At 29.8% G+C, this 27,407-nt stretch overlaps 9 protein-coding genes across 9 annotated transcripts; 2 read left to right on the top strand and 7 right to left on the bottom strand.

The window, feature by feature from the left end:
* Nucleotides 1-187: 187 nt before the first annotated feature.
* On the bottom strand, nt 188-3,010 carry MMS4 (Mms4p; the record flags this gene model as incomplete). Its single annotated transcript, XM_046076994.1, has 1 exon — nt 188-3,010. One exon carries the CDS (start codon nt 3,008-3,010, stop codon nt 188-190), a length of 2,823 nt encoding a protein of 940 aa, XP_045937034.1.
* A 542-nt stretch (nt 3,011-3,552) lies between these two features.
* Nucleotides 3,553-6,612, bottom strand: SEC8 (exocyst subunit SEC8; the record flags this gene model as incomplete). Its single annotated transcript, XM_046081299.1, has 1 exon — nt 3,553-6,612. The coding sequence occupies one exon, from the start codon at nt 6,610-6,612 to the stop codon at nt 3,553-3,555; it is 3,060 nt and encodes a 1,019-aa protein (XP_045937035.1).
* Nucleotides 6,613-6,999: 387 nt separating this feature from the next.
* VPS15 (ubiquitin-binding serine/threonine protein kinase VPS15) lies at nt 7,000-11,340 on the bottom strand (the record flags this gene model as incomplete). The annotated part of the gene is made up of 1 exon (XM_046081300.1): nt 7,000-11,340. One exon carries the CDS (start codon nt 11,338-11,340, stop codon nt 7,000-7,002), a length of 4,341 nt encoding a protein of 1,446 aa, XP_045937036.1.
* A 469-nt stretch (nt 11,341-11,809) lies between these two features.
* SMK1 (mitogen-activated protein kinase SMK1) lies at nt 11,810-13,171 on the bottom strand (the record flags this gene model as incomplete). Its single annotated transcript, XM_046081301.1, has 1 exon — nt 11,810-13,171. One exon carries the CDS (start codon nt 13,169-13,171, stop codon nt 11,810-11,812), a length of 1,362 nt encoding a protein of 453 aa, XP_045937037.1.
* Nucleotides 13,172-14,555: 1,384 nt separating this feature from the next.
* On the top strand, nt 14,556-15,485 carry YHM2 (Yhm2p; the record flags this gene model as incomplete). Its single annotated transcript, XM_046081302.1, has 1 exon — nt 14,556-15,485. The coding sequence occupies one exon, from the start codon at nt 14,556-14,558 to the stop codon at nt 15,483-15,485; it is 930 nt and encodes a 309-aa protein (XP_045937038.1).
* Nucleotides 15,486-15,862: 377 nt separating this feature from the next.
* Nucleotides 15,863-17,416, bottom strand: SLY41 (Sly41p; the record flags this gene model as incomplete). The annotated part of the gene is made up of 1 exon (XM_046081303.1): nt 15,863-17,416. One exon carries the CDS (start codon nt 17,414-17,416, stop codon nt 15,863-15,865), a length of 1,554 nt encoding a protein of 517 aa, XP_045937039.1.
* Nucleotides 17,417-18,788: 1,372 nt separating this feature from the next.
* Nucleotides 18,789-19,691, bottom strand: SNU66 (U4/U6-U5 snRNP complex subunit SNU66; the record flags this gene model as incomplete). The annotated part of the gene is made up of 1 exon (XM_046076915.1): nt 18,789-19,691. The coding sequence occupies one exon, from the start codon at nt 19,689-19,691 to the stop codon at nt 18,789-18,791; it is 903 nt and encodes a 300-aa protein (XP_045937040.1).
* A 1,110-nt stretch (nt 19,692-20,801) lies between these two features.
* SCDLUD_000725 (uncharacterized protein) lies at nt 20,802-21,896 on the bottom strand (the record flags this gene model as incomplete). Its single annotated transcript, XM_046081304.1, has 1 exon — nt 20,802-21,896. The coding sequence occupies one exon, from the start codon at nt 21,894-21,896 to the stop codon at nt 20,802-20,804; it is 1,095 nt and encodes a 364-aa protein (XP_045937041.1).
* Nucleotides 21,897-25,620: 3,724 nt separating this feature from the next.
* SCDLUD_000726 (cation diffusion facilitator family transporter) lies at nt 25,621-26,955 on the top strand (the record flags this gene model as incomplete). The annotated part of the gene is made up of 1 exon (XM_046081305.1): nt 25,621-26,955. The coding sequence occupies one exon, from the start codon at nt 25,621-25,623 to the stop codon at nt 26,953-26,955; it is 1,335 nt and encodes a 444-aa protein (XP_045937042.1).
* Nucleotides 26,956-27,407: the final 452 nt, after the last annotated feature.

Consider the following 27,407-nt stretch of genomic DNA (forward strand, 5'->3'; position numbering starts at 1 on the left):
CGTATTACAAAATGGTATTTATTAAACGTCACAGATTTTAAAAATAAGTGTTTATGTATATGTATGCTTGCATAGCTAGGCAAATATTTATCTATTTTGTAATTTTAATTTTTAATTTTTAATTTTTAATTTTTAATTTTTAATTTTTAATTTTTAATTTTTAATTTTTAATTTACCATTTATCTATTTAATGGGCATAAATAATTTCGTCAGGGTTATTGGATGAGAGCAATACTTTTAATGCGTCAGCTGCATTTCCAGTCATTAGAGATTTGCCGTCGGGTCCATTTTTCAAATCCCCTTTTAAGACACCATCTAACAAGGATTGGAATGATGGATATAGATTTGTAACCCTCTTTGCTTTAGCTGTTGTTATTAAATTTAATTGCTCCAACGATTTCTCAAGAACGTTTTTAGGGTCCTGTCCAGATTTTACATTAATATGCGCGTAATCTATGTTTTTCACTAGTGGATCATACCTTGATCGACCAATGATCAGTACGATGTGTTTTATCCATTCTATGAAATCTAAATGATTGACCGTAGGGAAAACATGTACGCCACAATTAACCATCAATTCATTTAGAATTGCACCTAAATCATCAGGTTCCAAATTTAAATCTTCTTTTCCTGGGTTTCCCCTCTTTCTATCCTTATTCATATTAGTCAGAGAGGACCCCTCCTTTTCCACAGAACTCAAGGCATTTCTAACGCTTTCAATATATTTTTTGTTAATATTATTACTTAAAAGTCTTTTGAAGGCTTTGAATTTATTTAAAATAATAACAACCCTCATGTACCTTTTTTGAAGATATCTGAATTCATGTAAAATTGAAACTTTTTCATTGGCATACCGTTCAAAAAAATCAACAGCATCATAAAACAATATTATAAACTGTTCTTCAACAACTTTTTCTGCACAGGGGAAAAAAATGTCATGCGTTAAATCGTATATTGAGGTAACTGCTCTTTTAAATTTAATGGATGGTCTGTTAGTATCGTAATGTTCTCTAACTTTACACGGAACAACACTACTTAAATCAACATCATTTTCCTTGAAAGTTAGAAGAACTTTCGGATTAAATTCCATTACAATTTCTGAAAATATCTCTTCATTGTCCCTTTTCACTCTGTTAACATCCGTTAACTTTTTCCTCAAAACGGGATTTTGATTAAGGCCAGCTAATATGTTCTTACACTCTTCATCCGAATATGCCCTAGCATGTGCAATAAAATTATAATTTGCAAGTGGCTCAGCTGAAGCTAATAACTTGCTACCACCATCACTGATCCCTCCAGCCAAAGTTCTTTTAACCTTGTGATCCAAAAAGCAGCCTTTTCCCAAACCATCAGAAATATTAGAAGCATTATTTTTGGTATGTAAACTCATCTCTAAAAGATCAATTTTCAAGGACTCTTTATCAGTCCCTTTTTTCGAAGCTGCAGAGGTTGGTGGTGTCATATTTTTCTTTCCGACTGAAATACCGTCAAACAAACCAAAGGCTTTATCATATTCATCGTCACTGTTTCTAGTTGATGAACTTCTAAATCCAGATGGTGTTGATTTTTTGTCACAACTCTTGATAAAATCATGGCTTGTCCCTTTTGGTGCATTGTTCCTCATAAACGATAAGCTACCGTGTAGCACATCATTGTCTGGCTTTTTCTTAATTTTGTTCATTCCATTTGTATGTCTAATATGCGGTAAGTCTTTTGTCTCCTTTTCACGTTCCTTTCTATGTCTCAATTCGTTCATTAGTTTATAATGCTCATCATCAGAGCTACTTCCTGTACTTAAAGAATCACAGATTCCAACTTTTCTTTTGGCAGAGTCAGTAAAAGGTCTCAAAGATGTTGGTTTTTTTATCCCCGCAAGTTTCTTATGCATTGAAAAATTCATTACTTCCATTTCATTTGGACTAGTAATACTTTCGTCAGAGTTGGAATCACTATGACCAAAATTTAAATTACGTTGTTCCATACTATAGTCTTTTCTCCACGAAGGAATACAACCTTTTTTATTATGAACATTTTTTTCTTGCAGTTCACAAAGTTCGCTACACTCAGATGATATCATGTCTATCGCAGATGAGTTTTTCGATTTCTTTTTAACTGATAAATATTGTTTTTCATTACGGGAAAGAGTATTGATGTCCTCAAAACTAAGATCTAACAATTTCCGCTTGTTATTGAAAGCGTTCTGGATGTGAGTACTGGAGTTTGCGCAACTATTTTTTGCTGAAATTTTGGGCGATTGCAAAATATTATTGAAACTTGAATTTTCAAGCAAAGGACTTGATGGAACAGACAAATTACTCATTTCTGTATGGGAACTATTAGATCCTTTTGTAAGATGGGTATCATCTACAAAGTTACAGGAAATTTCTTCGGATAAGGTCATTGATAAATTGACATTGTTTTTCAATCTGTTAACGTTACTAATGCTTGGGATAGTGATATCATTATCATTTTTTTCGTTACCTATAGTTATGTTGGCACTACTTACAGATATACTTGTTATTTCTGATTGTTTAGCATTGTCATTATTGAATCTATTTTTTGCTTTAGAATCTCCAAATAAACCTTTACTCAAGCGATTGTTCAAATAAGTCTTGTGCCCAACAGTGATACATGCTTTTTTGTTATCTGTGTTTTGAAGGTTGGTTGAATAAGAAAGATCGTGTGTAATATCATTATATTCATCAAGTGGCAAAACTAGAGTGGTATGATCAACCTCTTTTTGATGAGATAAATTGGTTCTATCATTTAACTGGGAAGTTGCATTACAATATTGATTGGTAATTTTACCATTTAAGATGGATGATCCTTGGTTTTGGTTAATAGAAGCTGAGCGATGATCAAAATTAGTGACATTGTTATGTTGAGAAATATAATCATTTTTAGTCTTATCGCCTAATTCAACTATTTCTAAAGTGCTCTCAGTCACTATTTCTACGTCTTCATTGGAGCTGATTTCATTATCTAAGTCAACTATTTCAACGGATGACATTTGCTCTATATATCTTTTATAACATGGTTTTAGTCAAAAAAATATTGTATAATCAAAGACATACCTCAGTTAAAGTAAACAAATCGGTAGATAAATCTGATAGTTTCTATTGAATCTTTTGTACGTATATTTAATATTTTCTTTTTGCGTATTTAAATTTTTATATATATCAAATTATTTATTACCCGGTCATATAATATTACATACCGAAATTGACATTGTGTTATATGGGAATTGGATGATTAATTTGTGGATATTATCTATAAAAGACAGCTAATAAGCACTTGAAACAAAGTTCTTTCTTTTTTTTTTTTTTTTTTTTTTTTTCCCAGTAAGGTTTTAAGTTTGATAGTTATTTCTTCCAAGCCAATGGGGATAGAGGGTAGAAAAAACTTGAGAAAACACAAGCTATTTTACAAAAATTAGTTATAACAATAGCATTACACATATAAAGAAAGGGAATAATAAAACATAATAATAATAATAATATGCAACATAAAATTACAATATTATTCAATTTATTACCACCAATCTTAGTTGCTTCAATGTTTGTTCAATTTCTTAACGATTTCAGAATATCGTTTATTTGCAGACAATGAAGACACAATTTGTTTATGCCCATTTTTATTTTGGCTGGCAAAGGCCTGTTTCTTAATGTTTTCACTGAATTTCAACCTAATAATATTTTTAATCAAATTATAATCATAAAATTCATCATAATAGCCCTTATTATAATTATCAATGATCCTATTTTCATTGTGCTCAAAAAGATTATAATATTTGAAACAATATTCCAGTCCTTTGTCTTTAGAAACATCTGCTAGTCCTCTTAAACTCTTTTGTAAAGTTTCTATATTTTTCATCAACTTCTTATAGCCAAAACTGTTCATAGATGACATCGACTGAGATGAAGAAATCAGTACATTAGAACAGAACGAGGTTAATCCTTTAAAAATAAAATTTCTTTCTCTTTGGGACACTGTATTGATCAACATATTTTCCTCTAAATACAACTCGGAATCTAAAGAGGTAATATAGTTACTAACTTCCAAAGCGGTTGTTTCTGTGCACCACTCAGTATTGTTAATAGCCTTTGAAATATAATACATACACTTAGCACGTATATCATATCTTAAATATAACAAGCAGGTATTCAACAAATCTTTGTATGTTCCAAGTGTTTTGTCAAAATTTTTGGATCTATCTTCAGCCAAACAAAATTTAGTTACTTCCCTGGTCTCTAATTCATCCAAGTCCATGTTTTCATAAAATGTCCAATATCTTTTCAAGATATCAACATCAACATTGGGAGAAATTGGCTCATAAGTAACTTCCTTTTTTAATCCGTCTAACCAGCTTGTTAGCCAATCCAAAGTCTCCACCAGATGTAATATGTTTTCAACGGTAGGTAAAGATAACAAGTCGCTTTCTAATAACGTATTTTCCTCATCAAAAAATTTGGGGCAATGCTTAAATATTACATCCGTTTCAGGATCATGGAATCCTTCTTTATTATCAGATGCTGGATTATCTTGTAGTTTCAATGTAATTGCCTTTAATTCTTCATCGGCAACCCATATAGATAAAATACTACGCGAGTTCCTATTCTTGGAAATAATTTGAACAAAAAATTTTTTCAAAAAATTAAAGAACCTTGTCAATAACGAGATAAAAACATCTGCTAGTTGGGGCTTATAGTTTTCTGATGTATTGAATGTTGTAAGCAATTCTTGGAAAAACACTTTGAAATCTTTTGCAATTTTAAATACAACACTAGCATCGTCAAGTTGTTCTAACAAATATGGATTAACAACTGTTAGTTTCAAACTCGACATAGAATACAATGTTCTCTTCAATATTCTGAAAAATTTATGCTTCATATAATTATCAAAGAAAACTAGCGGTGACTGGGTATTTTGAAACAAAGATGATGGGATTGCTTTATTAGAACCTTGAATAAATAACAATAGAGACTCCAAAATAAATTTCATATTAAAAGCGCTTGGTTTCACTAAAGTTTCCTCTTGTTCATATGCTTCTTCCTTTAGATATATAGATTCAGTATCAAAGTTCGTAGAACTCGAAAACCCTGGGAACATATCCTGAAGCAATTTCTTCATCTCAGTGGCATGGCCCCTGGCTTTTGAAGAACCTTCAATAGTGTTGGTTAAACTAAAAATTTTATTGCTGTTACTATCCTTTTTATCATTTTCAATGTTATCTAAAACTTTGCCATTACTTTTGTCTGTTATTCTTCTGGATTCTTCATTTTCTGAGTCATTAACATAGATATCTAAAAAATTTTCCAACTCCGTCAAAATTTTGTTCCATATACCACCCAAATCATATCCAACATCGGAACCTGGAGGTTGTAAGGATCTCATAATTTCATAAACAGCCCTATGTGCCTGAACTGCAAATAAAAACTTGGAGAATATTTCCCAGAAAAATTCTTTTAACACAACATATATTAAATTTCTTGAGGTGGAAATGGAAGAAGAATCACTTAATGTGGCAAGTATTTTCATCACCACAGGATGTGCCAGTCGAATGTTTTCGGTTGTTTTTACAATTACATTGTGCAACTCTTCCGTCGTTCTATTGTAAAAAATTTCCAAGGCAGTATGAAGTTCATTCATGTCATTGATAACAATCATGTATTGGTATATTTTTTCATACGTGGTCAATTGATCTACATCCTTAACAACATTCAACGCATTTTCAGGTGACCCCAATTCCTTCAGAAACATTACTAAGGACTCGTTAATTTTCTCAGATTTGTCAATGACATCAATATTTGAAATCTGGTAAAAATAATTTTCCAAATCAGAAAAGTCATTGCTCTTAAATTTTGGAAAGTTGAAAATTTCATCAATGTCAGAAATTCTTGAATTTTTCACATAAATTAGACATTCAACCTCTTCAACAATTAATTCAAACAAATTTTTTTGCTGCATTTCCAATTGTTGTTTAATAATTTGGCATGCCTTTAACTTCCATAAATTGTTTGCATTTGCAATGTTAAAGCTTTTACTTAAGAGATCTTGTGCTTGTGAAAAGTTCTTGGAATTAATGGCCTTATCTATTTGTGCTGGATATGCAACAATTGTTTCCAATGCATTTAATATCTCAATTACTTTAGACTTTCTTATGTGATCTTCATTCAAGGATTCTAATGATTCGTGTTTTTTGGTTATATTAACAATTGCTGTATCGGTTCTATTTCTAAGAGTATTGATTTGTTCTTGAGAGCTAGATATCAATTGAACTAAATCTCTATATGATGAAATATTAGAATTAAACGCTTGATAATGTTCGTTGACAGTCTTTTGCAAATCGTATTCAATCTTTGATTTCAAACTTTTAAATTCGTTAAATCTGTGGCCTAGACCCACGGAAGTGTTGTCCAAAAGAAGTAAAGCCAATTCTAATGGATTTGAGTCTTTATTCAAGTCTTCTTTCCAGCTGGTTTTTACTAGTTGTAAATCATCTTTAAGTTCATCCAACACATCACCCATTTTTTTTTTCTCATTTTCAGTGACAGTTGAAACAGACAAACCACGTCTTCTACCCATCGACTGGTTAACAGACAAATGCTCCATAGTAATAGTCTTTTTTGTTATTTAATATGTATATATATATATATATATATTTCCCTTTTTCCTTCCTTAATATCGAGATAAAAAAATGTTAAATATCCTTCTTCTACATGACAAAATAGGTATACATAAAACTATTCTTGAAAGAGGTTCAATCTGAATAAACAATCAGGGAAAAATCTACAAAAAAAAAAAAAAAAAAAAAAAAAAAAAAAAAAAAAAAAAAATAAAAAGTTTAGATCATTTTGAACGGGTAGTAAACTCAGCAGATACACTACTTTATTGTTACAACATTTGCCCCTGTTAAATGACATGGAAAAAAAAAAAAAAAAAAAAAGCAATATCTACATAAAATTAACACATATACCAACCATTCTTATGACAGGTAACTCACTTATATATTTGAATCGAACCATCTCTTGTTATAAATATTATGGCAACCTGGGAACCCTGCAAAAATATGGCTTTCATAAATTTTATATTTGAAGGAACAAGGGAAATCATTTCAGCCTTCTTCTTTATGTTGTGGTTGTTACCAACTTTAGTCGACGTCTTTCTTTCAATAGTTGACATCGAAGTTGTGATCTTGGTCATGGAAAATTTACTAAAATTCTTATCTGGTCCCAACAAAACATGCGCCTTATGTGCGTTCCTAAATCCAAATAGTGAAATCAACCTACTTTGAGTTTCACACAAAAATACATTCGAATCATGAATATCCATTAAAACATCATCCAATGAAATTTTTCCAGCATCAAAAACGTAATTTGGGGGCAAAAGCTCCTTAGAAATATAATCTTCAACATTTATAGAATTATTAGCTGAAGATTTTCTGATTACTCTTTTACATTGAACCTTCGTAATATCCCACAACGAAGCCAGACAAGTTGAGCATCCCCCAATAACAACTACGTTTCTTTCATTAAAGGATTTGTTTGAAATCTGAGGATAATGATATAATTCCAATATTGGTAAATTGTCTCCAAAACACCAACTTTTAGTTAGCACGCCAAATCTTAAATCCCACAAGTCTAGCATACCATAAATAGTGCCTAATAAAATCCAACTCATATCGGGAGCAACGAGCAAACTCACCACAGATCCGTGTTCAGTTTTATTTGTAATTTTTGTAATAATTTTCATGTTTCTTATATCCAAAGAAAGTACAATACCATCATTAGTTAGTATAAACAGTATATGATTAAAGTCTTTGTCCATATGCAAAATTTTCAGAGCATATTGGTTATTTTCCAATTGATATGTTCTAATAAGCCTAATATCGCTTAATAAAAAAGCATCATCTTTAATATCAAACGCATATGTTTTAACTTCACCATCCTTTGTAGCAAGAGTGAAACAGTTGTATCCCCATAAAAAAGCAACATTAGTTACGGGTGAGTTGACTTCAATATCATGCAAACAAGTGAACGCATCGTTTTCACATAATAATTGAATATCCCACAACTTTACATGACCCGAGTCGCTACCAGTAACCATATATGGTTTGTGTGAACTAACAGACACTGCTGTAATATTCTCGCCATAACATTCAGTAATATGAGAAACAAAACATTCAGAAAAACTGATCGATCTATCGCAAACCGCAGAGTCCCCATAATATAAGCCAAACTCAGGGTAGTCCTTTAGAGGTGGTACAATTTTCACAGACTTTAAAAAAAATTTGATGCTGTCATTCCTACCTTCATAACTGCTGACAATCTTAAATTTTGTTGGCGAAATTTTTGAAATCTTTGATGATTGGTCATTTTCAATGGACGGTTCTAACTGTACGTAAACACTATCAAAGCATTGTGTTAATGTGGGTTCTGCAGGTGTATTTAAAAATAGGGACCCATTTAAATCGAGTAGTCGAGGCGGAGAAGGGGGAAACGCCCTCAGGGTATTAATATTTGTAGTGTTACTGTCTATATTTTGTTTTGCGATAACGTGTAGCTTTTCTTTTTTGTATTCTGGAATTGCAGTCAATTTAAAAAAACAATTATGCGGCAAAACATTCTTCTTACTAAGAATACCATCAATGTTAATTTTTTGTGAGTCTGTTAAACTTTCTTTAAAACTCTTTCTTGGCGACATTTTAGCCGCTTTAAACACATAGACCCTTAACAGTCCTAGTTTCCATATGTCACTCTCTTTTAACCCAGTATTTTGCAATTTTTCTATCCAATTTTTATCCTCTATAGTTAATGGGATGTTTAAAGTATTCTCAATTTTCTGTTCTTTGTCCTTAATATCCTGCGTTATATTACCAGTCCTAAAGCCGTAATTTTTCACCATGTAATCTTTAGTGACAAAAACAACACTATTGTTACCAAATGCATCGGGATTTTTCCCTCCTGTGTTTCTTTTCCAGAATAAGGTGTTTGTGGCACTTAAACACCAAGTGTAAAAAAGATTGTATAACCTTCTATCTATTGGATTTTTAGCACCAAGTATCATACCTTTATTGGTAAAATCTAATTCCAACTCAAAATATGGCTTGATAACAGGATATAACAAACAATACTTCTCTGACGGTTGTAATCTGGAAGATATCTCCACTAATAAAGATATTGTTAGCTGTCTCATATATTCATTTGGGTGTAGAATTAAAGGAGCAACCTCTGCACATAAATCATAATAGTAATGTTTCTTGACTAACCCAACATTAATACTATCAAGTAAGCTTTTTAACGAAGATATCACGACTAACTCTTCAGGATCTGCAATTGCTTGGATTAATAGGGGCAAAACATATTGTTCAAAACTAACGGGACCTAAAATAACTGAAATTGCAGAAATTACTTGAATCACTTTACTTCTTAAGGAGGAAGACCTGTCATTTAAGTAAGTGATCAGGTGACTTAAAATTATGTCATTCGTTCTTTCTGGTCCAAAAAGCCTGGAAATGGAAGCAACGTTGGACAAAAACGATAGTTTGATTTCAACTTCGTCGTCTATTAATAGCGAAATAACCAAATTTTCGAAAAGCTGTGTCATTTTGCTGGTATATTTTATGAAAGTTTCATCGTCTATGGCGACGTTTTCTTCTTTTAGTTTACCTTCGAGATCCCTTATTTCTTCACCATCTCTTTTTTGTTTTTCCGTTTTGGTTGCATCGGTTAGTAATATTCCTTGTAACTTAATGGTAAAGTTCGATAATTGGCCCATACATTGTGCAAAAATAATTCTGCCATACTTGTTGTCTTTCATATGTCTAAAAATTTTTATTAATTTGGGTAAAACATAATCAACTAAAATATTTTCATTTACTTGATTAATATTTTCAACTAAACAAAGAAGTTGAACTGTTTTTTGTAAAGCCACTGCTTGAATGTTTCTATTTGTATTATTTTCAGAAACTACTAAAAAATAGGGAAGTATAATGTCTAGCTTGGCATCGTCATTGACATATTGGGATAAAACGATTAAAGCATCTAGACAATTAATCTGGTATTCAGGATATGATAGGTTTCGAAGAAACCTTATTAATATAGAAATCAAAATTAGGGCAGATTGATCTGTTACAGATTCCTCTGTGGAAAAATAAGAATATTTTTTTAATTGAATAACTTTCCCTGAGTTCAATTTGATTTGCATGGTCATTATATCAGAACCTACAAACGAGGGCACTTGGATAATGCTTAGTGGGTAATGTAATGAGTTACAAATTGAATCGATGTTATTAAAAAATCTATTAAACGTCTCATTAAATTTATTTTGTAAAGTAGGAATGGAAAAAACATAGGGAGAATCGAATAACAACATATTACTGTTTAAAGATCTAACTTCCTTGTACGCAAAGGTGTAAAAATACTCTGGAAACACAGTTCCCTTATATTTTTCTAAAAGATCGACAGCACTTAATCTCTTGTTAGGATCTAAATTAATCATATCCAAAATCATATTTCTTATTCCAACTTTATCAACACCAGTCAATTCTTTTTCAATTGTCGTTGCAGGATCATATTCTTTATTTTTGTATTTGAATATTTGTGAAAAACTAAATAAAGATTTGCCACCCTCGGTAAAAATTTCAAACAAACAGCACCCTGCGCTAAAAATATCCATTTTAAAATCCAGTTTATAGTTTTCTTTGGGTAAAGTTGAGTCAGAAAATTTATTGTCAAACCTTTCGGGAGCAAGGTAACATATTCTCCTTTGAGAGATATCAAAATAAAAGGAATATTCATTGGGATTGTCTTCTGGTATATAAACAGGTTTAATATGATTGGAAAAATCAGTTAAAACAACCCAACCCCATGTGGTTATCATAAAGTTTTCCAGTTTTATGTCACCATGGGCACAATTCAACGAGTGAATATCTTTCAAAATTTGCAAAATTTGAAAACAAACAAATTTTAATTCAATATCTTGGAAAAATGGTCTTGTTGATAATCTGTCGTACAAATTCATGTTTAAATGTTGTCTTATTAGATATCCAGCACGGTCGGTTTCTAAAATATGGGTGTAATGTAAAACATTGGGTAATTTTCTTAATAAAAATGATTCTCTTTCAAGCAGTTTCACTATATTTTGTAAGTTGTATTTTATTGTTGGTTTTAAAAAAATCTTAATTATTATTTCACCATTTATGTCCAATGCTTTACAAGTTTTTAAAAATTTGGATGAATTTAATTGGGAAATATAGTGTATGTCTTTCAAGACATCGACATATGAAGAGATGGCAATGGAAGGTGCGGTTTGAGCAAGTAATGAAAGTTGTTGACCCATTTGTATTCAGTATTGTTCTTCTTATCTGGATATATATATATATATGTGTGTGTGTGTGTGTATGTGTGTGTGTATCTTTTGTTTGTTTCCCAATATGGTATTTTTGATGTCAAAATAAAAAAAAAAAATAAATAAATAAATAAATAAACAAAAATGATTAGAAGCAAATAAGGGGAATATCAAATTAAAAAAATAAAACTAAAAGTAAAAAATAAAAGTAAACAAAATTGATGGCCAATAGCAAGCTCGAGCCTTGCCTTTAATTAAAATATGTTACTTAAGAAAAAATTTTTTTTTTTTTGCGTACAGAATGCTATAAAAAGTGACTCGCAATATATATTACTAACACATTGCAAATCGGAAGAGAAAAAAAAAAAAAAAAAAAAGTCGGACAATGTATTAATCATTATCGGTTTATATTAAGTACTTAGAACGTTCTATATTATATCATATATTATCTAGTAGATATTTATTTATAAATGGCATTTTTTCCGATTCCTTTCATTTCTTTTTTAAAGTTACAGACTTCTTCGAACAAGTATTGTTTTAAAGCAGTTAAAGACATATGTTCATATTCATAAGCAAAGTTAAATGCACCTTTAGAACAGACAGGCTCTTCACTTTTATCCCTAAAATCCTGTAAAAACTCGTGCTCAATAGCTTCTTCTACAGTCAATCTTGCATTGGGATCCCATTTTAGTAATTTATCTATTAAGTCTAAACCATCTGGTTGTGCATAAGAATATATATTGCTCCAAGGGACTTTCCTATATTGTGGTTTGGGAGGACAGAAAATTTCCCAAGCTACATGAGAACCATATTTGATAATAATATCTTTGTTTGGCGTGCCTAAAACTTTAACAATTTCTGATATTTGGTGCATTTGATCATTTCCTATAAAAATTGGTTTTCTGCCATAAAATTCAGCTAGAATACACCCACAAGCCCATAAATCAATAGCTTTTGTATATTTCTTATTGGATAACATAAGTTCAGGAGCCCTGTACCATCTGGTGGCCACGTAATTGGTGATGTGTCTTGTTTTCAAAGCGTAACTAGTTCCATTACCATTTTGCTCGCTGGAATTGTCTGGAAAATATTTAGGAGCTACACCCCTGGCTAGTCCAAAATCACAAATTTTCAAAGTCCCTTGGATTGTGCACAATATGTTACCAGGTTTTAAATCTCGATGAATTACATCAGCGCTATGAATGTATTTTAAACCACATAGAATTTGATAAAAAAATTTTTTAATGTGAAATTCAGAAAATTGAACGCTAGAGTGTATTACCCTCGCTAAATCATAATCAACCAATTCTTGAAAACAGTATAATCCGTCATATGGCATAACTGTAACAATTTCTAAATCAATTAAATTAATAATATTCTTATGGCCTTTAAAATATCTCATAAATTTTAGTTCTCTGATAGCCCTTTTTAGTAATATTTCTCTAGTGAAAATATTAGTGACTTTCTTGATGGCCAATGGAACTGGTTGGGCATGGTCTTTGTTATCTATAGCAGAACAAACTGTGCCATAAGATCCCTTGCCCAAAATAAATTTGATTTCATATCTGCTGGGAACTAGAAAATTAGCTTTTTCGTATACAGTGAATTTATTGACATCTGAAACATCTTGAATGATGATGTCGCTAGTATTTATTGAAGTCGCCAAAATATTATTGTTTTTACCTACTGTATTTGTCAAAGCACTTGTCCTTTTAGGTGCATTTGGTGTTGCATTTTTATTTTTTCCAATAAAGGTTCCCCTGGTTTTCCCAATATTGGTAGAATTAATTAGTTGTTTGTTTGAACCTAAAGTTTGCTTCATTCTAATTCTTTTTTTTTTTTTTCTGCTTGTGCGTGTATATATATATATATATATATATATATATATGTATGTATGTATGTAGATTGACTTTTGGATTTTATTTTATTATTATAGACTATAAAATCTGGAAGGATGGAAGGAGATTAATAAGATAGTAAACTGTCTTCTATGATGTTTTTTATATCAAATTTTTTTTTTTTCTTTTTTTCTTTTTATTTTTCTAATTCAGTTATCTAGATTTAAGTTTATCTATATTGTGAAAAAAAAGTTACAGATATTAATATGTAAAACTTATAAGTAATCTAAATAAAAATTTTAAGTTAATATTGTATTTATCTATTTAGAATAGAACTTTTGTTCTTCTTTTTTTTTTTTTTTTTTTTTTTCATTATTATGTGTTTGATTTTTTAACAAAAAAATTGATTTCTTTTGTAATGACACAAAAAAACTGACATTAAATGGTTGTTGGTTGAAAACAGGCAATTTCAAAAGACATTGTATATAATTGAATTCGTATATAGTTATTTCTGGATTGTTATTTGGAAGACTGAGCCCTTCCGGCTCATAATGTTTAAACAAAAACAAAAAAAACCCTAAGAAAAACACTCTACGAAACAAAATTTATTTTTACTAGTTAACCTTCCAATAAATGACTTGGATATTCCTTTGAAAAAAAAAAAAAAACGGAGAAGTAAATAATAATAATACTGTTAACTATATCTTTCGGACTAAGTATTCCCTCCCATCCCTCCGAGATTTGAATTACTGGGTAGATGGAAATTACAATTTAAATAACAATAAAACTTAGTAGCAATGTCATTTTACTTTTTCATACTCGGAAAACTTTAAAATATAATAAAAAAAATAAAATAAAATAAAATAAAATAAAAATAAAAAAGTTTCCCTCTGTTTCAGTCCACAGAAAAACGTGGGCTTCCACAAATTTGCAGAGTACTTGAATATTAGATTTGCCTTTAGTTAACGTTTCTTTCTTTATCTCACGCACCCGGCAGCTTTTTTCTCTTTCTCTTTTTCTTTTTTTTTTTTTTTTTTTTTTATCTCCGCTTTCTGATAACAAAGAAAATTCCATTGGATAATTTACAATAACAAAAAAATGAATGAATAAATAAGTAGATAAATTAAAGATATATATATATATATATATAAATAAATATCCAACTTTTTCTTTTTCTTTTTCTTTTTCTTTTTCTTTTTCTTTTTCTTTTTCTTTTTTTCGTTCTCAGTATTTTTCCATTTAACGGCAATATTATCCTTTTCAATTATACTTGTGGTGCAAAAACTAAGTCAAACAATCAGAGAAAGGTTAAACTTAAAATTAAATAAAAAGTTATTCATTGATAGAAATTTAACGCATAGCAACGACATGTCTACAATCGCATTAAACCCTCCACCAGAAATTAAAAAGAAACCAATTTCCTTCTCAAACATACTATTAGGGGCCTTCTTAAATTTATGTGAAGTTAGTACCTTGGGTCAACCATTGGAAGTCACCAAAACTACAATGGCTGCCAACCGTGAGTTTACATTCATGCAAGCTATCAAAACGGTTTGGAGTCGTGGTGGCGTTTTCGGATTTTATCAGGGTTTGATCCCATGGGCATGGATTGAAGCATCTACAAAGGGTGCTACTTTACTATTTGTTTCCGCTGAAGCCGAATATCTATTCAAGAAAAACTTGGGTTTTGGTAACTTTGCCAGTGGTATCAGCGGTGGTATCACTGGTGGTGTCGCCCAAGCTTACTTAACCATGGGATTCTGTACCTGTATGAAAACTGTTGAAATCACTAGGACTAAATCTGCTGTTAGTAAATCATCTTGGGAAATTTTTAAGGACATTTATAGAAAAGAAGGTATTGTAGGTATTAATAAGGGTGTTAATGCTGTTGCTATTAGGCAGATGACCAATTGGGGTTCCAGATTTGGTTTAGCCAGATTGGTTGAAGAGGGTATTAGAAAATTTACTCACAAAGATGAAAACGAGAGATTAAACGGTTACGAAAAAATATTGGCTTCTGCAGTTGGTGGTGGTTTAAGTGCTTGGAACCAACCTATTGAAGTCATTCGTGTTGAAATGCAATCCAAGAAGGAAGATCCAAACAGACCTAAAAAAATGAATGTTGTCACTGCTTTCAAATATATTTATAAAACTAATGGTTTGAAAGGCTTATACCGTGGTGTTACTCCCAGAATCGGTTTAGGTATTTGGCAAACTGTCTTTATGGTTGGTTTCGGTGATATGGCTAAGGAGTTTATTGCCAATTTAACTGGTGAAACACCAACAGGTAAGCATTGAAAATGGCTAAAGATGTTATATATATATATATATATTAATGGTTCATTGACTGAATTATAATTTTTTTTTTTTCATGCTTTTGTTTTGACAGCCACTAGCTCTTTCATTTGTTATATGTTTTTCTTTCCTTTTATTGTACATTTATAGTAAAAATAAAGTGTATGTATATTAAAGATTAATCGATGTATTGTCATTATTTTTAAAAAATTTGTAAGTACTGTATGTAAATTTTTTTTCACGAATTAGAAGGAAATAATTAAGATCTTTGTTTAAGTAAATATGAGTACAATAACATTAATAATATTGTAGGATTAATATATTATTATGCATTTGGTTTCGCTTCATTTAAATAAAAGCAAATAATTAATTAATTATTTTTACAACTTTGTTTTCCCCCACTTGTCATAACTATATAAACCAAAAATGGTCAAGCTCATACCAAATACTTGATTAAATGACCAACGGTTTTCCCAAAATAATGCTACCAATATAACAACAATTCTCTTCATAATATTAGCAACAGAATAATTAACCGGAGTTAATGAACCAATCAATTGGAAGGCAAGCATCGCCTGTATAAAATGACTGACACCATGGATTAAAATCAATAAAAATGTCTGTATTGACAAATTGGAAAATATCGCTCTGGTGCTAAATTCATTGTAGATAAACAACGGTAAGTCCAATAAAAACCCAATACATGAGCAATAGAATAATATGGTGATTTTGTCAATTTGTAAAGGTGAATAGATCTGTTTCGCTCTTCTTAAAGCTTCAACTACATTTTCGTTGCTTTTGCTTTTCAATAAGGTGTCTTTTCTTTTAACAGTTAATATATTTTTGGCAAAGATATTTTGAGAAACAAAAATAATCATCGAAATAAACGCAAAAATCAACCCAGCAGCAAAATCACTTAGTCTATTATTATTTTTATTATTAGTGGAATTCATTTTTTTAGACTTGTGGGTAGAAGCACACGTTATCATGACACCCAAAATCAATGGAACCAATGTTATATAGGTCATCAATTTATAATCTTTTTTATATACTATCTTATAAAACGTCACGGTCATTATAGGAGACAAAGCCTTAATGCTGTGGACAACAGAAACAGGAATGGCTTTGGTAGCTTTGTGTGACGTAATATAACCCAGAAACTGGAAAATGCCCATAGGAAATGTGGTACATAAAATTAATTTTGTTGGTTTAATAAAGACTTGTAAGATGCTTTCCTTGAAATTTCCATTCAAGTATACTGGTAAAATGCCTTCAGGGAACGACCTGACAATTTTCGTACAGATAGAGGATGATGATGAATTTGTTGTTATCGCAGTGTTTACAAATGAAATAAAAACTAAACAAATAAGCGCAGTAATAGTGAATTGTAATTCGGTCAACGCTATGGGGTGCGGAAATTGGTGTAATATGCGCTTTGTCAAATTACTTGAAATTGATGAGGTCACATACCAGGTAACACACAAACCGACAACATTGGTATCTATTTCCGGTATCAAATCTTTAATCTTGAATTTTGTGGAGTCAATATTGTGTGTACTGGTGTCTTTATTGCCATTGAATTGGTTGTATGATTGTTCTGCGTTAGAATTATTAGTAGCAATAAAAGATGACAATAAAACAGAGGAGGTAGAGGAATACCCATTTGATGTTTTGGGAATTTGGTATAAACTGGGATCAGGCAAATTCTTTCTAGCAGAAGATGAGCGACGTCTAATATGTGTTTTACTAAAATTTGAAGTTGAAGTTTCAACTTTTAAATGATGATGTATGGTGTTTCTTCTCTTCGTCCTTGAGGGTATTGATTCTGTTCCTGGGTGTTCTTGTTGATGCACATTTATTTTCTCTGTGGGATGGTTCAAAAATTGTTGAGACACAATAGATGTTGCTGCATATTGACTTTGCGTTACAATCATTTTATTTCTTTTTTTTTTTTTTTTTTTTTTTTTTTTTATTCTTTATATCTTTTTGTGTATATTATCACCTTCTTAGAGAGTGCTTGTTCCGTTTTTTTTTTTTTTTTTTTTTTTTTATATTGGCTTTATATATCAATTTTTCTTTCTTAATGATTATGATAATAAATGTAAGAAAGAAAAATAAAAGTAAAAGCTGGAATAAAATGTTATGAGGAAATGTGAAGCATTTGTTTACTTTGTAAGCAACAAGAACAAGAATGTAAATACAAACAAATAAATAAACAAATAAATAAACAAAAAAATAAATAAATAAAAGCTTGTGTTTATATGCTTATTGTTTACCAATAATTTTTTTTATTTTCTTTTTTTTTTACTGTTGTTTATATATTTAGAAATGTTTTTTTTTTTTTTTTCTTTTTTTTTTTTCTCTCTCATTTGTACGTACACCATTTTTAGCGCTGATAACTTAAATAGTCGTCACGATAAACTGCAAGGAATAAGCAGTAGAATGCAGGGTATGCAAAATAAGGTGACGTGTGAATGACTTGAAGCCTGCGCATATGCTAAAAAGAAGCTAATAATAGAAAAAGTGAAAATGGGTAAGTTTCTATCGGAAAAGAAAATGGCAGTAGAAAACCCTTAAAGGACAACCAAAAAGAACTGACAGGTGTTTACTCTGCCGATATAATGTAGTACCCATCAGTCACCTGTAAAAATTACTTGGTCTTTTTAATCTTTTTTTTTCTGCTCCTATTATCATCATAATTTTTAGAAAATTGTCTATATGCCTCCTTAGGTGATAACAAATTGCCTTGTTTATCCTTGTAAACAACATCATAGTTCGTCGCAGAGTCAGCCACCGGATTCTTGGGTATCTTAAAATCATTTAAAAACTTTAAAGTGGATGCCACTCCATTATATAAATCAGGCACCGTATCAGTATTGCCGGCTTTTTTCTTTGCCATTTCGGCGGTAACTTTCGAAGTAGGATAATTACTTTCTAAAGCGTTTTTAAAATCAGGAGATTCTCCCACTAATTTACCATCAGGAGTCTCATGAGTGTCTGTTAATACTTGCTTATTCTCTCTCTTACTTAAGGAGTCAAAAAACATCGTGTTTTGGTCCAAGACTAATGCTCCCTTATTTAAAATATTATTTTTACTATCAATAAAACCGGTGTTATTCTTTTTAAGTTGAAGCTCTCTATATTTTTTGTCATCTCCATAGTAATCATTCCCTGCTACAAAACTTTTCTCGTTTTGATCCATGATATCATTATTTGGTCTTCTTTTTATTGTTGATAATATGTTATTCATTTCAATAGTTTCTGGATCTTCATCGATTATATCATCGTTGTCGTTGTTTTTATGGTTCAATATAGGTATACTTGTTGATATCTTAACTCTTTTAAAGCTATTCTTTTTTTTTTTTGTCTTTTCTTTATTTTTATTTCTGCATAGTCAATCCTATTAGTTGCATCATTACTATCACCTTCATCTGAATCAAATAAAACTCTTATTTTATTTCCATCTTTTTTGGTTCCAGTAGAGGCAACGGCAGTACTGTTTGAAATCACTGCTTCTTGTGGTTTACCGTGTTGACTATCCCTGTTTATAGCAGTAGAAGTACGAGTACTAGTAAAAAATGCAAAGCCTTTTTTATGAGCATCATCTCCAGCAGCTTTAGCATCAGAAATAAAGTCAAAAGCGTCATTAGAAACCAACTTATCGTCATCTGCATCCTTGTCATTATCTAAAACATTTGTCTCTTGTAACGTTAGAATTAATTTATTGGTGATTATTTTTTTAATATCTTTATTATTAGTACTAATAACTCTTTCGTTATCTTCAAGCGTTGTTTTCTGTTGTTTTACTCTCATTTTTGGTACTACTTTTTTGATATTTGACAACCAATCGCCATCATCACTTTTTTCATTTGTGTTGTTAATATTCGTTTCCAAAATATTCGTATATTTGGTATCAATATCAGTATGGTCGTGCAGATGCATGAATTTTGAAGTCTTATTAGAATTAACTTTAACTGATTCTGTGGTTAAACTGTTATCCCTAATAGTACCATCGATGTGATCGTTTTTTTTCTCATAAGCATTCAAATAGTCTACATTAAACTTATTATTATTATTATTATTATTATTATTATTAAAATGTTTCCGTTCATTTTTATTGTTCGGTATTGGAATTGGTTTTAATCCAAAAGATGCTCGTATTATGTTGGTTTCTTCAATAGATAATGATATAATACTACTGCTACCCATCTTTTGTATATTATGTTAGAATATATTTATTTTGATACAATCTAGATTTTCTTTACATGTATCATATGTATTGATTAATCGATGTTATTCTTTGTATTGCATATAACAAATAGATTAAGAATATAATAATTCTAATCCGCCAATAATTAGCAGCTTTCGTTTTTTTTTTTTTTGTTTTTTTTTTTTTTTTTTTGTTTTTTTTTCTACTTTTCCAATTCTCTATAAAACGAAGTGGCAATACCTAACATTCTATCCTTAGCTTTAGTACCACCTTCTTTCTTATTATACCTGTACAAATGGAAAGAATATGAATAATTTTAATTAAATAACACAACTTTGCTCATAAATATAACTTTTTTTTTTTTTTTTTTTTTTTTAAAAAGAAAAAAAAAATTAAAGCATCGTGAATTTCCAATTTATAAAACTAATAACCGCTTGTAAAACAGCCTAATCTTACTTATCATTGTTAATAATTATATATTCTATGAATCCACACTTGTATCTACAATTTCTATTACGGCTTTATTTGCATGTCATATGTTCATGTGAACACTTTATGTTTAAGATCAAGAAATTAAGTGATTTAATGTCACAATTACCATTTAATCATGATAATATAAAGATGTCAATCTTATATTTCACATGTATACTAAACAAAATTCCTTAATATCGATAGCAAAATTGCCCAAAAAACAAATTTATACATATACATATATATATATATATACATTATAAATTTTCTAAAAAGTAATAGCACAACTATGAAAGAGGGTATCAATGAGAGAAAGAAAATTTTTTTTTCTAATAAATGAAAAGGATCGAAAATAGAAAGATTCAAAATTGACAAATAATCCACAAAATGTATGTGTTTGATCACCATTTGGCATCCACCTACAATCATTTTTTTTTCCCCCTTTTCACCTTTGTATTCATATCTTCATCCAAATTCCTTTCAATAAATAACCAGAAAAAAAATAAAAATAAAAATAAAATAAAAATAAAATGCCCATATAAAACAATAAAAAATAGTATAACCCTAATAGCAAATTTATACCGCAAAAACAAAGACAAAAAAAAAAAAAAATATACATATATATGCAATTCTAACCTCTAGCCAATGACAGTAACGGTTTTGTACTCTGTCTCAGTTAAATAGTCTTTATGAGCATGATGTTCTTGTTCTCTCTTGGTATTACCACCAACAGCAAAAACTTCAATCTTGGCAGCAGAACCTTGTTCAGCGGTAACTACACAAAAACTGCCACCGCTGCTGACGGTATTCAAGTCTTGTTTAGTTGGATCAATAGAACATGGCAAGCCATTGCATTTAGATTCATCATCACAGGTAATTCTTATGCCAAAAGTTGGTTTAGTGTTCTTAAATGGAGAGGAATCTTCAAAATAAACTGGATTCCAGCCAATTTTAACATAGGTATTTTCACTATTGTCCATATTAGCACCGGCAACATATGGAGCCCAGTTACCCCATGGATTGGCAGTAGACCCCCAAACACAACCATCATCAACACTAACACCTGGTGGATTGATATAGAAATGAGATGCAGTGCTAGCCCAGTAATCTGTGCCAGGAACAGCTAACACCTGGCTAGAACCACTTTCAACGTTAGTTGGAATTAACATTTCCTCATTACCAGGCAAAACAGTTTGACAAAATGCAACATTGCTACCAGCTTCATTCAAAACGCTGACAGTACCTTTACCTTCATAACAGTAATCCTTATCACTGTTTTTCTTTTGTAAATTACCGCTTTCATCACAATACAAACCACCCCATTGAGATTGAGGGTATGTGTATGAAGTGACTTCTGGATCCCATTGACCCATTAGTTGACCTGGTTCGCAAGCATACGGACACCAAGAACCATAAGTACATTGTTGATCAGAATGCATGGCCCAACCAGCATTTTTACCGCTAGTTTGAACTGCAACCATACCATCGTAATTAGGAAAAGAACATGTTCCTTCTCTTTTGAACAAATGAGTGATTTCTTTACCTTCGATTTGTTTGCCAGCTTCTTTCGCGTGCTTATGTTTTTGAACATTATGATAGTCATCAGAGACAAACTCTTTTTTTTCGTAGTTTTTTTCGTTAAAGTCAACGGCGGACAGGGCAGCAGCGGATGAAATGCCCGCGAAGGTGGAACTCAATAGCAAAGTAGAAATTAATAAATTAGAATGAATCATCTTAAAAAAAGGGTTTTTTTTTTGTTTTTTTTTTTCAATAAATTTGAATGAACGCTTGAATTAAAATAACTTTATGATAATAGAAAAAATTATTAAAAATGAAAAAAGGAATGTAATATAGTAGGAATTAGCTTCTTGCTTTTTTTTTTTTTTTTCTTTTAGTCTCTGGAGATATGACTTTTTTTTTTAGTTTAATATCGATAAAAAAGTATGAGAGAAACAAGACCAAGCTAATTAGTAATTAGATTTGTAAGATATAAATATTAATTAACTATTGAAGTCATTAAGACAAAAAAAGAGAAGGAAAAAAAAAAAAAAAAAAAAATACTTTAAAACTAATTTTTATTTTCCTTCAATTCATCATAAGGTCTCTTATTTATATAAGATCTTTCTTGGCAAAAAATAAAAATTAGAATTAAAAAAATATGAAAAAATTTTCAATATAGATTATTATTGCCGCTTCTTATTTGATCAACTTGTATCGATAATATTTAAAGCATTTCATCCGTTCTCCTAGCAAATTACTTGTTATTTTGATCATCTTGTATGTTCATCGCAAAGTTTATGTGTACGTACTTTAAGCTAATATTATAGTACATTGCGTTATAATGTTATCATAAAATAAATAAAGTCTAGAACTTCTATATAAGTGAATTTTGTGGGTCTATTTCATTCGATATAAACTTGTAGTGTATAATATACTTTAAAGCAAAATATAACTTCAAAATGCAGTATCAGTGGCGATTAGTTTCCCCTTTTTATTTCCATAGTACTATTTTTATTGTTTTTAGCTTATATTATTATTTCTGTAAGAATGTATTAAATTGCTCAATGTTGTATCAACTAGTAACACGTTATACGATTTGAAAGTTACACCATAAAACAAAACCAAAAAAAGAAAAAAGAAAAGAGAAAAATAGTATGGATTATTCTTCATAATACGATCAAACTAACCCAAAATATATTTATATAGACTTTTTTAATTCTTTTAAGGAAAATCATATTTATATTATAATTCAGTGCAGAAAAATTAAAATACGAGTAGTATCGATGGTAATAATTAATTATCAGTATTTGGAGAATTAATTGAATAATTACTACCACCCAATACTACAATATTACAATTGGAGTAAATTATATTACATTCAAATATTATTTATTAATTGAAATATAATATGTACTAAAAGGTATGGGTTTTATATACATGTGTACTATATACGCTAATATTAATTCAAATTAATCTCATGGATTACCCATAAATTCTGTTATACTTTATTAAGGGAAAAAAAAAAAAAAAAAAAAAAAAGAAACGTTTTAGTATTTTTTTTTATTTTTTTTTCTATATACACATTTTCCTTATTATATTAACGTATTATTTTTAATTGAAAAAATAAATCTTCTATACGCAACGGCAATATATTCGTAGAGTAGCTAAACATTTTATAGCTTTTAAATACTTATGTTACTATTGACTAGTTAAATATACAGTAATAATAGTAAAAAAACACACATACATACAAATTACCATATTACAATAATCGTAAAAGTTATAAATGTTAATCATAAATAACATAAGAACTAATAAAAAAAATTCAAGGGTGTCATATATTATTATTATAATATACATTTCTTTTTTTTTTTTATTTTTCAATTAATTAATTGGATATTTAAGCAGAAAGAAAATGCATGTACTCTTTCTAATACTTACTTTATTATTGTATCTATGTAGTAAAAAATATAATTCCGATAATTTGGAGAAAAAAAAAAAAAGGATCTACAACTAGTTACTAGATTAAATAACTTTTTTTTACTGTTTTGGCTCTTCATTTGCCCTGGAATATAACTATTACCTCATTTTACTTTTCCCTCATTTTACTTTTCCCTATATTATATAGTTAAACTTCCATAATAGGAAATATTATTAAACGCACTACTTTTTATAATATGTGGTGTATAGGTGTAATTAAACAATAGAATCGCTCTTCACTGAAAAAAAAAATATTAAAGAATTTTAGTATTGTATTTCTGTTTGTTAGTAAAATTCATACCACCATAAATAATAAAGTCTAGAACAATTTATTTAATATATGATATATAATGTGTGATTTAAATGCTACATCATATAATACTAGAGTTAAATACATTTTACTTCTTATTAATTAGTAAAAAAAAAAAAACAACCAATATTAAAAGAAAATAACCAACACACATGAACAAATTCCAAGTTCTTGTTTTGTTATGTTGATTTTGTCAGCTAAGTAATACTTATTCAACATTGCATATATAACGTTGATAAAGTAAAATGTAACTGGAAAATATATATATATATATATATATATGTTTGTTTTTTTTTTTAAATTTTTACATAAATCATTGGTTGCTGATAAAAGAAAAAAAAAAATTCTGTTTAAAAGAATAAATGACAAGTTAGAGGTGTATATACTAGAAAGAGTTGAAGTACACAAATGAATGAGTTTCTAATGCCACAGAAATATATACAGTAGAAATCTAACCCGTTAGGTAATTTTACAAAAGTGAGAATGTAAAGCTTTAAAAAACAGTTTCTACTTCGTCTCCATCTTTAAGTTTTTATGGGTCGTTCACACGTATATTTTGCAAATGAGTGATAATGAGTGGGGACATTAACATTGTCTGCTTTAGTTTGTTGTTTATCATTAGTAAAAGAATGACATTACTTTCTATTCGGCCAAATACAAGATACCACCTTTTTTTTTTTTTTTTTTTTTTTTTTAACAAAAAAAAGTTTTTAATTATTTCTTCTCTCAGAGCTTTTAAGCATGTTTTGAAAAAGAAAGAAGGAGAGAAAGAGAGAAAGACATGAACTCTCTGTTATATATATATATCCAAGTGTGTAAAATAAAATAAAATAATGACATAACTTTGCCACCAATTCTAGCCTACGATCCGATATAGTCCGTGCTCAATTTAATTTTCCGTAGAATACCCCCTCAATATTCTTTCAGTATTTATTAGACGAACATACTTCTACGTATTAATTCACATAACATTCTATAAATTCTGATTCCAAAAGTTTAGCATCGCCGTGAGAAGAGAAAAACAGAGTCCTGAAGAGGAAAGTCATTGAGAAACATGGAACAGAAACAATAAATAATGGCTTTTTATATTAGGCGAATAAAAATAAGGAGGAAAAAAATATGTATATGTATTTTCCGTAAATATATCAACAATTTGCTTTATTATGTTCTATCATATTTCTTAGCTACCTTGCCCTGCTTCGCCTTCTCTTCTCTTTTCTTTTCTTTTCTTTTCTTTTCTTTTTTTTTTATTTGCTTTTATTTGTTTTAGTTTTGAATAATTTCATTAGTTTCTTGGCCCTTTTTGTATAATCAAAAATTATTAAAAATCCTTTGCATTTCTGGCAAATGTTCTATTTAGCACCTTTCTTTTTCTTTCTTTTCTTTTTTTCCTTTTTTTTTTATTTTTTTTAATTTCGGAGGGGGGGTGAGAATCTTTGTTAATTGTTATTACAAAAAAAGAAAAGGAAAAAAAAAAAATCGTATATAACAACAAAATAAATAAATAAATAAATAAATAAGAAAAAAAAAAAAAAAAAATTAAAAAAAAAAAAAAGGAAAAAAAAATTAACACTCAAAATAAAGACCTTATTTGTTATAGCAAGTCCCAGAACATTGCTAAATATTTTCCTTCCAAGTATAACCTGTCATATTCATTCACATAAAAAATGGCAAAGCAAGCAAATAAAGAGATTAGAATCGTATCATTATTATTATTAGATATAGTTTTTTTTTTACTGGAAATCACTATCGGGTATGCAGTTCATTCTTTAGCTTTAATTGCAGATTCGTTCCATATGTTAAATGATATTTTTAGTTTGATTATTGCTTTATGGGCTGTTAATGTTTCCAAAAACAAAAACCCAGATGCAAAATATACCTATGGTTGGAAAAGAGCAGAAATTCTAGGTGCTTTGGTCAACGCAATTTTTTTGCTTGCTCTTTGTGTTTCCATTTTCATTGAAGCTATCCAAAGATTCTTTGAACCCCAAGAAATTAAAAATCCAAAGTTGGTTTTAGTTGTGGGTACTGCCGGATTAATCTCTAATATCATTGGTTTGTTTTTGTTCCATGAGGGCGGACACGGCCACGCACATTCCCACGGTGGTTTTTCTGACGAACATGAACAAACCATGCATGGGGAGCATGAAGACCATTCACACAATCATACCGACTCTGCTTCAGATTTGGAAAGTAACTCTTGGGATAATAGTAGGACACGTTTAAATGACTTGATGCCTGGTGCTGTTGTTGAAAGTTACCACAATTCTTCTGCTAAACATACACATTCCCATAGCGCTACCGGAAGTGAAGATGAGCACACAAGTTTATTAAACAGTAAAGGGAAAGATGCCAAAAAGTCTAAAAAGCCAAAATCTTTAAATATGCATGGTGTTTTTTTACATGTTTTGGGTGATGCTTTAGGTAACGTTGGTGTTATCTTAACAGCTTTGTTAATTTGGAAAACGGACTATTCATGGAGATTTTATTCTGATCCATTCGTTTCTTTGGTTATTACAGCCATTATCTTTTCCTCTGCAATTCCATTATCGCGTAAAGCTTCTAGGATCCTATTGCAAGCAACACCATCTACTATTAGCGCAGATGCTGTTGTAAAGGATATTCTAAATATTCCAGGTGTTAGGTCGGTTCATGATTTCCATATTTGGAACTTGACGGAATCCTTTTTTATTGCTTCTCTTCATGTCGAAATCGATTCTACACCTGAACATTTTAGCGAAATTGCTAAATTAATTAGAAATATCTTCCATAGATATGGTATTCACTCTGCCACTGTTCAGCCTGAATTTATTACTGGTGATGTTAGCCAGGCTAATTGTTTGAGGTTTTCTAGAATTGCAGGGGGCGGTGTCAGTAATCAATCAATTGAAAACTTTGACATTAATGGGGATGATGACGCCTATGGATCTACTACTGCTTCTACTAACTGTTTAGTAGACCAGGCCGCTAATTGTAACGCTGATAGATGTTTGCAAAAATAAATTGCCTCTTTTTTTTTTAATTTTATGATTTTGATAATATTACAAGCACTTTCTTTTTTTATCGACAAAAAAAAAAAAAAAAAAAAAAAAAAACTTTGGTCCTTATATATGATGACTAAGTCTATGAAGAGTTTTAGCAAGATAATATATATATGAATAGGTTGTCTTACCTCTAATACTTGTTTATTTTTAGTTTTTTATCCTTTATTTTCAAATACTAATAGTTTTCTTTCAAAAATTATAGCCCTAAATAAATATATATATATATATTGTATTTATTTTTGTTTGTTGATGTATATGTAATGTCAAATACGTAAAGTACATTTGACATTAATCTTGACCAGTTATCTTTTTTACCATTATTTGAGCATTATGCTTTATTGGAGATAAATGGTTAAAAAACAATTTTTTTTAACCGATTTTACTTTTAAAAAACTAATACAAGCAATGAC

This window comes from Saccharomycodes ludwigii, chromosome I (assembly GCF_020623625.1).
Source record: "Saccharomycodes ludwigii strain NBRC 1722 chromosome I, whole genome shotgun sequence".
Classification (NCBI taxonomy): Eukaryota; Fungi; Ascomycota; class Saccharomycetes; order Saccharomycodales; family Saccharomycodaceae; genus Saccharomycodes; species Saccharomycodes ludwigii.